This window comes from Dermacentor silvarum, chromosome 1 (genome assembly GCF_013339745.2).
Source record: "Dermacentor silvarum isolate Dsil-2018 chromosome 1, BIME_Dsil_1.4, whole genome shotgun sequence".
NCBI classification, from domain to species: Eukaryota; Metazoa; Arthropoda; class Arachnida; order Ixodida; family Ixodidae; genus Dermacentor; species Dermacentor silvarum.
In genome coordinates, this window is record NC_051154.1 from 5336564 (window position 1) to 5352302 (window position 15739).

The 15739-nt window shown below is 46.2% G+C and overlaps 1 protein-coding gene across 1 annotated transcript in view; it reads right to left on the minus strand.

The window, feature by feature from the left end:
• LOC119456230 (carboxy-terminal domain RNA polymerase II polypeptide A small phosphatase 1) overlaps positions 1-954 on the minus strand; it is a 55235-nt gene extending 54281 nt beyond the window's left edge. Inside the window, exon 1 of the mRNA XM_037717881.2 lies at positions 822-954. Within this exon, the coding sequence (XP_037573809.1) occupies positions 822-932 (111 nt within the window). The 5' untranslated portion in view covers positions 933-954. The remainder of the gene's footprint in view (positions 1-821) is intronic.
• Between the last annotated feature and the right edge of the window lie 14785 nt (positions 955-15739).

Sequence of the window (15739 nt, forward strand, 5' to 3'; positions counted from 1 at the left end):
CTTCTTGGAGTACCCCGCACCTCCACCAAAATGTAACGGAGAAAGAGGTTTAAAATATATTTACTGGGATATTTACAATGCGGCCACAGGCATACAAAACATACAAGATGGCAACACCAATCCGCGCGGCATCAGAGAGTGTCGTCGTCTTCCATACTGTCCTCAGCTTCACCTCGAGCAGCGCTTGGTAACAATATGTTTCCTTGGGCACGTTTAAATCAGGCGTTGTCTTGAGCCAGATTTGACCAAGTCAAGTCGTGGCTTCAAGTTAAGGTGCATTTCTGAATACAGGGGAAAAGCTGCAAAAGTTGGATTAGTCTGACTTACCATTCAGTCCTGGCAAGCATTAACATCATTCAATTACATCGAACACTTGATAATTAAAAATTCCATGCACTAGTTAATGATAACCGGGGCATGATGAACACGAAATGCCAAAAGTGTGAGACGATAGCACCACTAGCATACAACTGAAACATACAGTTCACTCCCAGAATTCATCTGTTGTATTATAGGAGAGACCTACACCGGGCAGGCTTTGCCATCCTCAATTACCCACATCCCACATAATAAACATGTTTGCATACAGTGTACATATTGGTTCAGTCCCACCTGTTTTCCTGTGCGAGGAGACCGCACTTATCTAAATGAAGTGACGCAGTTTTTGAGACGTTAGCCATCTTGTGCCCTGTTTAGCATTGTACACATCACACAAAGAGCTTACTGCTGCAGGATGCTTTCAGGTAAAAAGCATCTGGTTAAGTCACAAACATCTAATCTACACCACGTGGGGGGGCAGCGGAGAAGTGAAGAATTCTCACTTTGACGTAGTTTCCTCGGTAGAAGACGCACGACTCCCGGAATAACCGTGCCCGGAAGACACCCCATTTGTCCAGCAGGTCAGCCACAGGATCAGCATACTGGAAGCACATCAGCCAACAAATAAATGTCTCCACCAACTGCTGCTAGCAGCAATGCACATTGCAGTGCTTAACCCACCAGAATAATGCGTCACAATGAAAACATCAACTATTACTGGAAAACCATTTGCTCCGCTACCATAGTTTTCGACTGCTGCATTGGTTAAGTTTTCCTTGCTGTATTTTTCAAGCAAGGAAACATAATGAACTGGAATAAATCTTACTGCAGATTTTTTCTGAAAGGTGGCATTTTAATTCTTTCTTTACCGCTACTATAATATTTATCAATTTGACTGACAGTTTTTCTACACTTTGTTAAACATTTCCATTGGAATTCTTATACTAGCAACATCATGCCCCCCCACTATCAGAAATGACTGAACTTCAGCTATTTGGCAGATTTGAAGATTTCTGGCAGTCTGGGGAGTCGGGAAGAATAAACGCGACTGGAGGTATCGTAGAAGCTAGCCTCCAGTGCCCCCTAGCACTTTTTCAATAAAAAGACACAAAATTTGCACTTGGCAAAATAACTTGACTTGGCAAAATATTTTTAAATGACACCAGCAGTGAAGACATAGAAGCTTCTCTCGGGTTGTCAATTTTCCAATCAGATGTATAGGCTGTTTTAATGATGTCTCAAACAATGTAGATGCCCATTAGTGTGTGTTATTTTGATAATTGTGTTCGACTAATATCAGGTGAAACTTCCAGGTGCAAATCAGTATATGTAGTAAAAATAGCAAATTATTACTTTCATTCATGTTCCTTGAGGTGCTTCTTTCATATATTTCATATAGTTTCATATATTAATTCTCAAAAATCATCTGAGCAATTATTACTGCTATACAGTGGAATCTCGTTGATACAATCTTCATGGGAACTGGAAAATAAAGTGTATTATCCGAAAATCGCATCATTTAACGTATTATCCAACCAAATCGTATTATCGGGAAAAGAAAAAAAACGTATCATCCTGAAACACGTATTACGCAGAATCGTATCAACGAGGTTCCACTGTATATCCATTCAAAACACCAGTGATCAATTAATAATTCTATGTTTCGCAGTATACGTTGTGACATACGTCTTGAATTAAAATGTTCAAACAAAAGCACCAAAAATAAGCACATTTCTAGCGGTAACAAGAAAGTTAATGCAATTAGCATTTTTTTGTAACTTTGCTCAGTTTGCAGTACGATTGTATGTAACTTCTTTCATGCAACTTTGGCCACTCGGTATGTGGCGCTCTTCAATGAACCTCTCCGATGCCAACTTGGATCACTGGATATGTCCCACTCTTCAATGACAAAAAAAAACAATCCTTTAAAATTTCTCCTCCGCTGAGCGGAATTGGACACGCGTCATGTATATTCAGACAATCTTGTCCGAAGATATATGTGGACTGCGGCAACACCACTAGATGGCATTCAGTGTTCAGCTGCAGAATAAGTGTCATGGACAGGTAACGAGGCAATGCGGAAACAGGCAGTCGCTTATCGACTACACCTTAAGGCTCAATCACACCGGTGACTTGAGGTGGTCACGCGACCATTTGTGACTGGCAACCAAAAAGCGACTGAAGGCGACCGATGCTCACACCGGCAAGCCCGGCTGAGCACAACCTGCAAGTCGCAATCCTGGAGATAATCGTTCTCAGCGAGAACTCTAGGGATCCAAGAAGTTCGCGCAAGCTTTCTGGCACTTTATTCCATGGCAACAGGAAAAATCCATGGCAACAGCCATGGATTTTGATTCGAGCGAAGAGGAAGACGCCGTCACTGTGCTGATGTGTTCTACCATGGTGTCAGCTATAGCAGCACGGAAGTCTCCGAAGAAAACGCGACACTGGTGGGTACGCCCTTGCCGTTCGGCTTCACTCTCGCGAATGAAGCCGAACGGAATGGTCGTGCCGAGTGGATCTCAGCGCAGCAGGAGCAGCATACCAAAGGATAAGTTCAATTTTTGTTTATTTTTATTTGGTTGATAGAAGTGTTAGGTTAACCAAGCTATCTATATATATTGTTTTTCATGCTTTTTTTAGTTTCTTGGTTAGTTTGTTTGGATGTTAGTAGGTAACGAATGGTTGTATTTTTTGGAAGCGGGTTGTGGCGCACGTGTTGCAAGGTGAAAGTAGTGTAGGGCGGCAGTTTTAAACCGTGTTAAGGGAAGTTAGCGGAGTTCGCCGGTTAGTGAGATTGCCGTAGGGCTTACCGAGGTGCTTTGTTCAGGTATTTTGGCGGGCTTTCTCGTTAGGTGGTCGGGCGAGCGATGGCGCGGCAGGCTAGGAAAGTCGGGAGGAATGGCGAGCTTGTGCAGTGCAAGGAGTGCAAACGGTCTTATTTGGACGAGACGCACTTCGCAAGTTTAGCTGACGCTGAGGAGGCTAGCTTCGCGTGCAGGCTGCGTGAAGAATTTAAGGGGGCTGTGCGGCGGTTGGAAGGGGAATGGGCAGCTAGTGTGGCGGAGCTCAAAGGAGAGCTGAAGGTGAAGCAAGAGCGGAGGATAGTGCTCGAAACTCGGATCGGCGAGTTGCTTGACAGGCAGGGGGCCGAGGCCAGCCTGGTAGAGCGAATAGCTGGCGAGCTACAAGAAGAACGGGAAAAGCGGGCCGTGCTGGAAGAGCGGGTGGAGGCGCTAATGGCACAGGCAGACGGCCCGGACAGCGCGGAGTCTCAGGCAGAGGCATGCTATGAGAGCAGCGAGGCACACCTAGGGGCCGTAGAACAGCGGGCGAGAGCCGGCGCCAAACACGGGGCTTTCACAACGCCACAGCGATGTAGCGCGGCAGGCTTAGGGTGGGACGGGACGAGCAGCAGGGAGCCCGTCGCCGCGTGTCAGTGGTGCACGGCGGGTAGAGAAGCAGCTACCGCGAACTGGAGGACAGCAATCGCAGGCGGGAGGCGAACGTGTAGAGCGAAGGTGGTGGGGGACTCCAACGTAGCCAGGGTTGAGCACGAAGGTGGTGGGGGACTCCAACGTAGCCAGGGTTGAGCACGGCGTACTTACAAAAGTGAAGGCAGACGGGCGGGTGCATGGTTGATGCAATGGCAAGAGCTCAGAAGGTGGTATGGGACAACATGGAGCACGAAAATCTGGTCGTTATCCATGCTGGTCTCAACGATCTACTGAAGGGAAGGAGCCAGAATCTAAAGACACAGAGGTTGGGTTGCATAAACTCACAGAAGCCTCTGCGAAGGTGCATGTTACCATATTCACAATCCCAGAGGTTCAGGGCCAGAATAGCGGGATGGAACGAAGTGTGGTTGAGGCTACCCGGGTCATTAGGGGTCTGAGCCGACCACTTGGGTACGGCGTAATGGACGTAAACCGGGACGTGTACGAGTCTGGCTCCCACCTTTTTGCACGGGATGGCATTCACTACAGTGGTGTCACAGGTAGGAGGGTAGGTAGTAGGATAGGGCACCAAGCTACAGCTTTTTTGGGGGGACCAGGAGCCCCGAGGCCACCAGTGTAGACAAAGACGGACCCGGAGAGGCCCCAAGATTCAAGAAACGTAGAGTCTGTAGGAGAAGAAATAGATGTGAGCACCAGTGGCAAGGTCATTCTGACATAAGGTACATTAACATGCAAGGTGGCAGGAATAGGCTGAAGTGGGAGGGGATAGACGAGCAACTAAGGCAGGAAAAGCTGATGGTATACGGGTGTGTGGAGGCACATCTTAGGGACATGGAGCAACCACCCTGTAATCCTGACTATGCATGGGAATATTGCAAAGAACAGAGGGCAGCAGAAAAGAGGTGGAATTTGGGCATTCATTCATAAAAGTATGAATTGGCAAAGGGTCAAAGAGGAATGCAAGGAGCATTTAAGGCTAAAAGGGAAAGTGGCAGGAGAGCAGACACTCCTTGGCTTTGTATACCTGCGAACAGGAGCAAATGCCAAAGAGGTAAACAAAAAAATGCTGGAATGCATATCAAATCACATTAATGAGCTAGGAGGAGGGTGCGAGATTATTATACTAGCAGACATGAACGCACACATAGAAGACATGGATGGGTACACAGACTAAACAGGCAACATGATGCTGGATATGTGCGAAATGCATGACTTAGTTGTATGCAACAGTACTGAGAAGTGTAAAGGGCACATAACATGGGAGGTAGGGAGCCTGCAGTTGACAATAGATTATGCACTAATGTCACATAGGATGCACGATAGGCTAAATGTAATGAGCATAGATGAATATGGCTCCAGAAGTCGAGGTAGTGATCACAAACGTATTAAGGTGAGTTTTAGAAGGGAAATGAAAGTAGGTAGGAGGCAAGATGAACAACCAGGTGGGTGGGATATTTTACTCGGAAAATCAGCTGGAAATAGCAACCCAACAAATTGAGGAAGTAATTTCAGAGGATACTAAAACAGAATGGACATACTGCAAATTTAACAGGGCTATTTGAGCTAGAGCTTGCTAAGGTACGAGTCAGGCCCAAAGGGAACAGAAGATGTAAACCCAAGAGCTGCTGGGATGAGGAGGTTAAGAAGGCCATAGAGAAACGTCAGGAAGCATCCAGGGAACACAGATACTCACAGCAGAAGGGTGAACCAGAGGCTGATGTAGACAGAAAATGGGATAACTTCTTAAACTGTAGAAGGGAAGCATCCCATTTGATCAATGAGAAGATTAGAAGAAAGGGGACCCAATGGTTGTCAGAAGTAAACAAAAAGGATAGAAAAGCAGCAAAGAAATTTTGGAAACATCTCAACTCCTTGAGTAATAAGACTAGCCTAGAGCAGAGGTTTATAGTTACAGCTCAAGGTGTTCGGCTAGAAGGAGATCAGGCAATAGAACATATAACAACAATGATGACACAAAAATTTAAAGAACGAAACATAGCATGTGCTCAATCAGGTGAGGATAGACTAGTTAGTGCAGCGGCTCCACTTGCACAAAGCGAGTGGGAAAGGGCAGAGAAGAGGGTTCCTAGTAGCACGTCGACAGGTCCTGATGCCATCGCAATTATGTTAATAAAGACATTGGGCCCAAAATCTAAGAAAGCATTAAGAGAGGCAGTGAGCAAAATGATAATGGACGGTAAAGCCCCCGACGGGTGGAGACTGAGCAGGATGAGCATGACATATAAGGGAAAGGGGGACAAAGCCGACGTAAACAACTACCGTCCCATAACAGTGACGTCAATGGTTTACAGGGTGGTGACGCAGATTATAAAGGACAGACTGCAGGCATGGGTGGAGAGCGAGGAGGTGCTGGGGGAACTACAAAATGGGTTCCGGAAACAAAGAAGGTTAGAAGATAATCTGTTCTCATTGACACAGTGTATTGAAATAGCAGAAAAGGAACACAGGCCCCTATGGCTTGCATTTCTGGATATCAAGGGAGCCTATGACAGTGTAATCCAAAAGGATTTGTGGGACATACTGGGCACTCTAGATGTGGAGCATGTAATAAGTAATCTTTTAAAAGATTTCTATAAAAGTAACGAGGTGCTTATAAAATGGGAAAACAAGGTACCTGGGCCTATAGAGATACAGCAGGGGCTTAGGCAGGGGTGCCCTCTGTCACCTGTGTTGTTCATGCTGTATTTACAAGGATTAGAGAAAAAATTGGAGAGGAGCGGACTTGGCCTTTCCTTTTTCAAGCAAGGAGAATGGATTAAACAGTCATTACCAGGACTGATGTACGCAGATGACATTGTACTTATGGCTGACAGCAAGGAAGACTTGCAGGGATTATTGGACATCTGTGGTAAAGAGGGAGATAGCGCTTAGGTTTGAAGTTTAGTAAAGAAAAATCGGCAGTCATGATTTTTAATGATAATCAGGACAGTGAGCATAGGATACAGGAGGTTACGCTGGAGGTGCTGTCAATTAAATATTTGGACTGCAGTAGGGGTGCAAACCAAGAAACAGCGGTTAAGAAAAAGGTTAAAGAAACAGAGAGGGGTCTATGGAAAACAGCGATGCAGACGAAATCAGCACTGGGAACATACAGAACTTTCAAGCAAGAAATTGCCAAAGAAAATATCTACGATATTTCTAGGGGAAGCTCTTTGTTGTTTGAAGCCAGGACGGGAGTATTGCGGACTAAGATGTACCGAGTCAAGTACCAAGGTATAGACACGTTGTGCTGTACGTGTGGAGAAGAAAAGGAAACGGCTGAACACCTCATACTTTTCTGTAAAGGGCTTAACTCTAGAGTGCAAAGCAACGGGGCTGATTTTTTCAAAGCATTGGGGTTTAGGGACAGTGAAGGCAAAATAGACTTTAAGCGGGTAGAAATAACCAAACGGAGGTTATCTGATTGGTGGCTAAAATCAAGGCAGGGGTGAAATTTCACCCTCCACAAAGTACAGAATATGTTAATAGTCATGGCTAGGTGGCGTGTGCCACCGCCTGATTTAAAGGGTTCATTCAGCCTCATCCATCGACCTATCAAGCGAGAAATCGCCGGCCACGCAAGCCGCCTCCTGCCTGAATTTCGCACGCATAATGAGGAGTATTACTGAGAGCAAGTTGTAATTTCTAGTTCACATTGCATGAGAATCGGTGCGCAAGTGGTCGAACAAGACAAAGCAAGCTATAGAAAAGCGTAAGCAGGCCTTTAGAGATCATCGAGAAACCAAAAAAGTTGGGATTACACGAAGAAGAGATGCTCCTTCGATGGAACAAATACCGAGAAAAGAAATGGTCGATGAGTGAGCTCATGCAAGAAAAAATTTAATGCACAAGTGAACGTAGGGGGCATAACATTTGCAAAAGAGGCAAAGGCGCACCAAATAGATTCTGGAACCATATAAGAGCACTCGGAACTCCAACTAAACATTTGCAAACAGCTATAAGGGATGAAGACGGTAATGTCTACAAAGGAGACGATACACTGCGGTACATCACAGACGTTATTAGGGATAACTACGGCACGAAAGAAAGGGTAGTTCAGACCTAAACAGATCCAGCATCAACAGAGAAGCTTGAGGGATCACAATTAAGCACAGAAAGCTTTTATTGAAAAAAAAGCACAAGAAAATGTCCCTAATAACACAGCAGCAGAAACCGATGAAATGCCCCAGCACAGCTAGTCCAAAACCTTGGCCCAAAGAACAAGGCACTGCTGACTAATGCCATAGAGCAAGTAATAAGAACGAAGAAAAACCCAGTTGGGTGGCGTGAAAGCAAGATGAACCTCATCTACATATGGAATGGTGATAAGGATAAGACGAGCTCGTACAGGCCAGTTACAGCAACGTCGGTGATATATAGAATGGCAATGCAAGCCATAAAATTAGAACTGTCGAAGTGGGTGGAGAAAAACGATGTATTGGGGCAACTACAGAATGGGTTCAGGCCAGGCAGACGCTTAGAAGATAATATGTTTGTACTAACTCAGTGCATGTAGATTTCAGTAGCTCAGAAAAGACCTTTATCGATAGCATTTCTAGATATTAAAGGAGCCCATGACAACGTAGACAGGGAATTGTTATGGGATATTCTTAAGCACGAAGGCATAGATGACCATTTCGTGGAGCTGCTGAGGGAGATATATAGAGACAACCAAGTACAAGTGGTATGGGAAGGTCGAAAAGGTAATGAAATGGTGGGAATTCACCGAGGACTGAAGCAAGGATGCCCTCTGTCACCATTGTTGTTCACGCTTTACGTCAAGGGCATAGAAAGACGGCTGGAAAACAGCGAATTAGGTTTTGATTTATCCTACATGCGTAATGGACAAATGGTGCAACAGAAGGTCCCCGGACTAATGTACGCAGACGACATTGTGCTACTAGCGGACAATAAAAAAGATTTACAAATACTTGCGAATATCTGTGGGAATGCAGCGACAAATCTAGGCCTTAAGTTTAGCACAGAGAATACAGGAATCATGATCTTTAATGAACACACGAGTAACTTCGTGGTGTCAATTCAACAGCAAGTAATACCCATAGTGAAGCAATATAAGTACCTCGGCGTACACATAAACGAAGGAAAGAATTACTCAAACAACCACCAAGATAATCCGAAAATAAAGGGGAAGCAGAATGCAACAATAATGAAACACAGAGCACTGTGGGGCCACAATAAGTATGAGGTGGTGCATGGAATCTGGAAAGGAACAATGGTGCCAGCGCTAACGTTCGCAAATGCCATTCTATGCTTAAAATCGGATATCTTGTCAGGGTTGGAAGTTAACTAAAGATCAGTAGGCCGGTTTGGCTTTGGCAGCCCACGGTAAAACCACAAATGAGGCACTGCAGGGTGACATGGGTTGGGCCTCTTTTGAAGTCAGAGAAGCACAGAGCAAAATTAGAAAGACTCGGGAACATGGATGAAAATAAATGGGCGGCTAAAGTGCACAAGTATCTGTACCTGAAAAACGTGGACACAGAATGGAGGAAGAGGTCAAGGAAGTTGGCAACCAAGTACAGGATGATCGAAATTGTAAATAGACAACCAGGGAGTCATCAGAAAGAAAGCGAGAGAAATAGAGACAGTGAATTGGATGCAAAGAATGGAAAGAAAAAGGACAATGGATATTTACAAGAATGAGAAGAAAGAAATTAGAATTGGAAATCTGTATGATAACAAAAAGCCTTGCTATTTGAGGCTCGAGCTGGTTGCCCAACATCAAAAACATACCCGAGCAAATATTCGGAACTAGATGAGACGTGTATGCTGCAGGAAAAATCCGGAGACCGCTCAAGCATTCCTCCAATGAGACCCGCAGGTGGAGTACACCTTCCAGAAGCGCTTGGACTTAAACGGACGAAAGCATCAACCGGTCAGCAGTCGAGATAAGCAAGAGACATTTAGAGTATTAGTGGGAAAAAAGCAGGAAAGATATTGATACGACCGGATTCGTTACAGGCATAGGCAGCGGTACAAGGTATATAAAAAGTTTTGAGGAAGAGAAACAAGATTAAGGAGATGCATACAGAAATGCTAGAATGAAAAACATGTATAGCATACCTGAATAACTCAAGCAGGCTAGGTGACTAGTTGTCACCGCCCACTTTCAAAGGGGATGCGAATATATCATCAACAGTACTACACGCCTCATGACGCGTTTCGGTGTTGGGAATACGGTGTGTCGCTACATTAATTATGGGGTTTTACGTGCCAAAACCACAATCTGATTATGAGGCACACTGTAGTAGGGGACTCTGGATTAAACTGGACCACCTGGGGTTCTTTAACGTGCACCTAAATCTAAGTACCCGGGTGTTTTTGCATTTCGCCCCCATCGAAATGCAGCCGCCGTGGCCGAAATTCGATCCCGCGACCTCGTGCTCAGCAGCTCAACACCATAGCCACTGAGCAACCACGGCGGGTTGTGTTGCTAATTGCATTGACATCAAGGGTCATCCCGAGATGGTTTCTACCAGAATTTATTAAACGGTTCTGCTGGGTGCCATCAATTCTGCAATTACTGCATGACCCCTAATGACAATAATTCAAAAGCCACTTTGTTAAGTTCTGTCCAATAATCACACTGGCCATTATTGCTAAAATTCTGATGTCTGCAGCTGCTACTGGTCCCGGCCACGGCGGCTGCATTTCGATGGGGGCGAAATGCGAAAACACCCGTGTACTTGCATTTAAGTGCACGTTATAGAACCCCAGGTGGTCCAAATTCCCGGAGTCCCCCACTATGGCGTGCCTCATAATCAGATCCTAGTTTTGGCACATAAAACCCCATAATTTAATTTTTTTTTGCTACTGGTGGGCAAGGACTTACCATGGTGCCGTCGACCGTCAGCACCTGAGTGATGCAAGTTTGGATCACGTGTGCAGCATCTGCTAAAGCGATGCCGGCCGTTATGTTTTGCATCTTAGGGCGTATAAGTTCAACCTGTTGTGATTATTTTTAGATGAGAGGGTGTTTTGATTAGATTGTTTTGTACGCTGTATGAGAAAATCCTGGCATTTGTCTACTTTTTCAGGCCATTTCATAACTTCGCAGTGCATATTGCCTGCACTGTAAATAAACTCAATAGAAACTGACACTGGTGCTTGCACATCCACCGAATGTGAGCACTCATCAAAAAATGTAGTGGCTGGCTTCGCCACAGGACTTGACGCACAACATTGGGCCGTTTCAATATGCAGTCCCGGACTGTATATTGAAACGGTTCGCGGCTTCCGGTCCGACTAGTCCTGACAGAAGAGCGCGTCAGTCACGTGACCCAGCTGTCAGGGACTGTCCGAGATTTCGGTCGAAGCACCGCGACCGGAAATCACTCTCCTATAGCTGCAGTCATCTGCTGTTTGCTACTCGTAGATGGCCCGCTACCTAACGAATTCATTAGCATGGCCTCCGAAATGGTGCAGTCTCAGAGGCCACATCGCCCACACAACCATAAAGCTTGCATAAGGGAATCGCAGCCTGAACGCATAGAACGTGTTAGCAAAGCACAGTTTACGTCGCGCTAGCTAGCTCACTGCCTGAGAAATTACGTGGAATTCCCACACCGTCATAAGCAAAATCGTGGTCGTGCCATGTCGCTGTTCGTGCAGAAAGCACCCACCGACATCCTCAAAGCTCGTGAGACCATCTGCTAATTAAAGGCCCCATGCGTGTCTAGGAGAGAGCGTGTACACTGTCTACTAATCCTGCACGTCAAAAATCAAAGGCTCGAACTTAGCAACAGAAGGGATCAACATATGTCAACATCAATCCGCGAAACTCTTATTGCATACCACTTCGGTTACCGACGTGAAATAGCTACATGCAATATTGTCACGTGGTAGTGACGTTAAAGAAAACAGTCGCAAAACTGTGAATGACGAAACAAACCTTTTATTGGGCGAACCTGCGCCCACAAAAGCAAGTTGCAAAGCACGATAGCGGCGAACACAGTCGACGATCGTTGAAATCTGATCAGCAGCGAAATGCGTCAGCTTTTACACATGAGTCATCGAAGGTTCCAGATAAATCCCTGGTGCCCACGTGTCTTCCAGAAAGTTCGCGTCGCTCATACAATCAGATTACATGAGCGTCGGTAACAAGAGACAACGGATAGAAGCATCGATAACGTTCGAGAAACTTCCGATACATGCAGCCGCGTCCAGTGCCTAGTGATAACGTTTGACATTTGTTAGCCGGTGAAAATCTGTCACCGGTGAAAGATAAACATGTATACGTGTCAATACCCTCCCCTTAAAAAGCATCGTCCCGATGCTACAAACACGAAAGCGAAAACAAAACCACGCGTACAGAGAGAAAAAAAAACAACAACAAAGCAACAAAGTACCTAAGTTCGTCAGCGAACGTAGAAAGGCTTAAGACGCACCCACGTGGATGACTTCAGGTCGTGTGCGGCTCCGCCGTGATTGCGAAATGCCGTCTGGCACGACCTCGTAGTTTAGTGCACCAATATGTCGGATGATCTTATATGGTCCGAAATAGAGATGTAACAGTTTCTCGCTAAGTTCTCATCAGCATATCAAAGTCCAGACCCAAACACGGTCACCGGGCTGGTACTCGACGTAGCGTCGTTAAAGATTGTAGTGTCGGCTGTCGGTCAACTGCTGGTTCTTGATGCGCAAGCAGGCGAGCTGTCGACCTTTTTCGGCACGTTGAAATAGGTGGCAACGTCGAGATTTTCTTCCGTCTGTGACGTCCGGTAGCATGGCGTCAAGCGTCGTTGCCGGGTTCCTTCCGTAGACCAGGTTGAACGGCGCGATGTGCGTTGTTTCTTGCAAGGCCGTGTTGTATGCGAAGGTCACGTACGGAAGGATGGTATCCCACGTCTCGTGTTCGATTTCAACGTACATTGCCAGCATGTCGGCGATGGTCTTATTTAGGCGCTCGGTGAGGCCATTCATCTGCAGGTGGTAGGCGATGGTCCGGCGATGGCTTGTCTGGCTGTATCGCAGGAAGGCTTGAGTTAGTTCTGCCGTAAAGGCCGTACCTCTCTCGGTGATGAGGACTTCCGGGGCACCGTGCCACAGGAGGATGTTCTCAACGAAGAATCGGGCTACCTCGGCGGCACTGCCTTTCGGAAAGGCTTTTGTTTCGGCGTAGCGGGTGAGGTAGTCCGTAGCTACGACAATCCATTTATTCCTGGACGTCGACATCGGAAAAGGCCCCAGTAAGTCCATCCCAATCTGCTGGAACGGTTGGCGAGGTGGTTCGATCGGCTGTAGAAGTCCGTCTGACTTTGTCAGCGGTGTTTTGCGTCGCTGACAGTCTCGGCATGTCCTTACGTAATGGGCGACGTCGGCAGAGAGGTGAGGCCAGTAGTATTTTTCTTGTATCCTCGCGAGTGTGCGGGAAAAACCAGGTGTCTGGCCGTTGGGTCGTCATGTAGAGCTTGTAGAACCTCTGGACGCAATGCTGAGGGTATCACGAGGAGGTAGTTGGCTCGGAGAGGCGAGAAGTTCTTTAGGAGAATGTCGTTTTGCAAGAAAAACGACGCCAATCCTCACCTGAACACCTTCGGCACAATGACGGTCTTGCCTTCCAGGTAGTCTACAAGGCTCCTTAGTTCCGGGTCGGCTCGCTGTTGTTCGGCGAATTCGTCGGCACTGATGGGTCCCAAGAAAGTGTCATCCTGGTCGTCCTGTGGCGGCGGTTTAACGGGGGCACGAGACAAGCAGTCAGCGTCAGAGTGCTGTCGCCCGGACTTTTAAACGATGGAGATGTCGAATTCTTGAAGTCTCAGACTCCATCGTGCGAGGCGACCTGAAGGATCCTTCAAGTTAGCTAGTCAACACAAGGCGTGGTGGTCGCTCACAACTTTGAAGGGCCTGCCATAGAGGTAGGGGCGAAACTTTGATGTAGCCCAAATGATGGCGAGACACTCCTTTTCTGTTGTGCAGCAATTTGCTTCCGCCTTCGACAGCGACCGGCTAGTGTAACTTACAACCCTTTTTAGTCTGTCAGTCCTCTGCACAAGCAGAACGCCGAGTCCTACACTGCTTGCGTCGGTATGGACTTCGGTATCGGCGTTTTCGTCGAAATGCGCAAGTATTGGCGGCGAGTGCTAGCGTCGCTTCAGTTCTTCAAATGCTTCCGATACATGCAGGCGCGTCCTGCGCCTAGCGATAACGTTTAACATTTGTTAGCCGGTGAAAAGCGGTCACCAGTGAAAGATAAACATATATACGGGTCAATATGATGATTCCTTCACGCCAGTTTCACTTACCTGAGAAGCAAATTACCTGCTTACTGCGTATACAGCAATGAGCATGACAGATTTCGCGAAGCACATTAAAAAAAGCAAGCATGTGCGCCTGATCACTGTGCTTCTCTCTTAAAAAACATGAAGACTAAAGCTACAGCAAATAGGCAGCTTGTGAAAAACTTGCATGATGGCACACAAAGGAATGATGTAACACAAGCGATAACTCAGTGCAGAGTAGTTGCCATCTGGAACGCGCAAAGTACGCAGAAGCACAGGGCCTCTTTCACAACATGGCATCGGACACCCCGCGCGCATTTTTTTTAAGACAGCCGTCCTCTGCTCGCTACTTGCGCTTGTCCGAGCAAACATCTGCTGACAACTCCAACAGTCCGCGGGCAGTCCGGAACTTCCAGTCCGTGAAGAAAACTAACGCGGTTCTGACAACTCTCGGACTGCTGGGCGAAGCTTCGGAAGCTGTCTGAGCAAAATTGAATGCAGCACAGCAGCCCCAAGCAGTCTGGGACTGTCAGGCACTGATAATTGAAGAAGCCCATTGACCATTCGGATGTGGGAATAGATTCATACTTAAAGGTCAACACAAGAAACTACAGCAATATGAAAAGACACAGAATGAGAACTGTGTTCGTACCATGGCACTCGTCCTATGACCTTTTCGTGTTGCTGTTGTTTTCCATGCTGATTTCAACTATTAATTCGTACCAACTAGTCTAGCTTTATACCCTACAGCCAGGGTTTCCCAAACTGGATTCTGCTAACAGCCTTTCAGGGTTCCACGAGCATCCAAAATGAATTCTACTTCATTCCCCATTCGAGCAATATTTACATTTGAGTTTTAAAAAAACCATCGCACGCCACATCCAAACATCAGTCGTCTTTGCAAGAAAGACCCATCATGTGTCATTCAAGAATCATCGCTGTGCGATTCTCGGGTCCACGGTGTCTCCTCTGGATGCGTTTCATCCTGCTCGCGGGTTGGTCTGAACGGGAATGGACTTGTATGTCCTACAAGCTGAACGCCACTTTCGAATCTAGTGAAGTGTAGACTAATTGTCAACGTATTACAATTGGCCTTTGGCATATTACAGGACACGCAGGGCGTTCAGGCGCGCTTCGCAGTAAAGCACTTCGATGTCACGAAGCAGTTTCTATATCCTCCCGACACTCAAACACAAGTATTGGATATAATCGGAGACTTCAAGGTGGTTTACTATTAGTTTATGAACTCGAAAAACATTTTTTAAAATTTTAATACCCCCGGTTAGATGCCAAAAACTGCATCTCCAGGTACGTGAAAAAAATAAGTATCTCCATCTCCTCCTGTTTGCTATGGCAAAAACTGCACTGAACTAGGTGCACTACATTGCCATGTTGCTGCCACGTCTGGTGTTGCAACACGATCTCAGTGATTTTGAAACAAACCTCAAGGTGGCTTTCGGCCGTCTGGAACGACACAGAAGTCTAGATCAATTTAGGATCAAACTTCTCGGAAGCGGGTGACAAGAATATGAGTAAACAACTTTACAGTTACACATGTACCATACTCCATACCCAGAATGAATATTTTACGTAATCACTTCCAAGTGAATTTCGAAAAAATCTTGAATGCAATGTGCAATGTATTACAGATTGGTTTGATTCCGCACTGGGTCCGTTTCTACTTTGCCCAGAATAAAAACACGGAACCACCACCTCAACTTG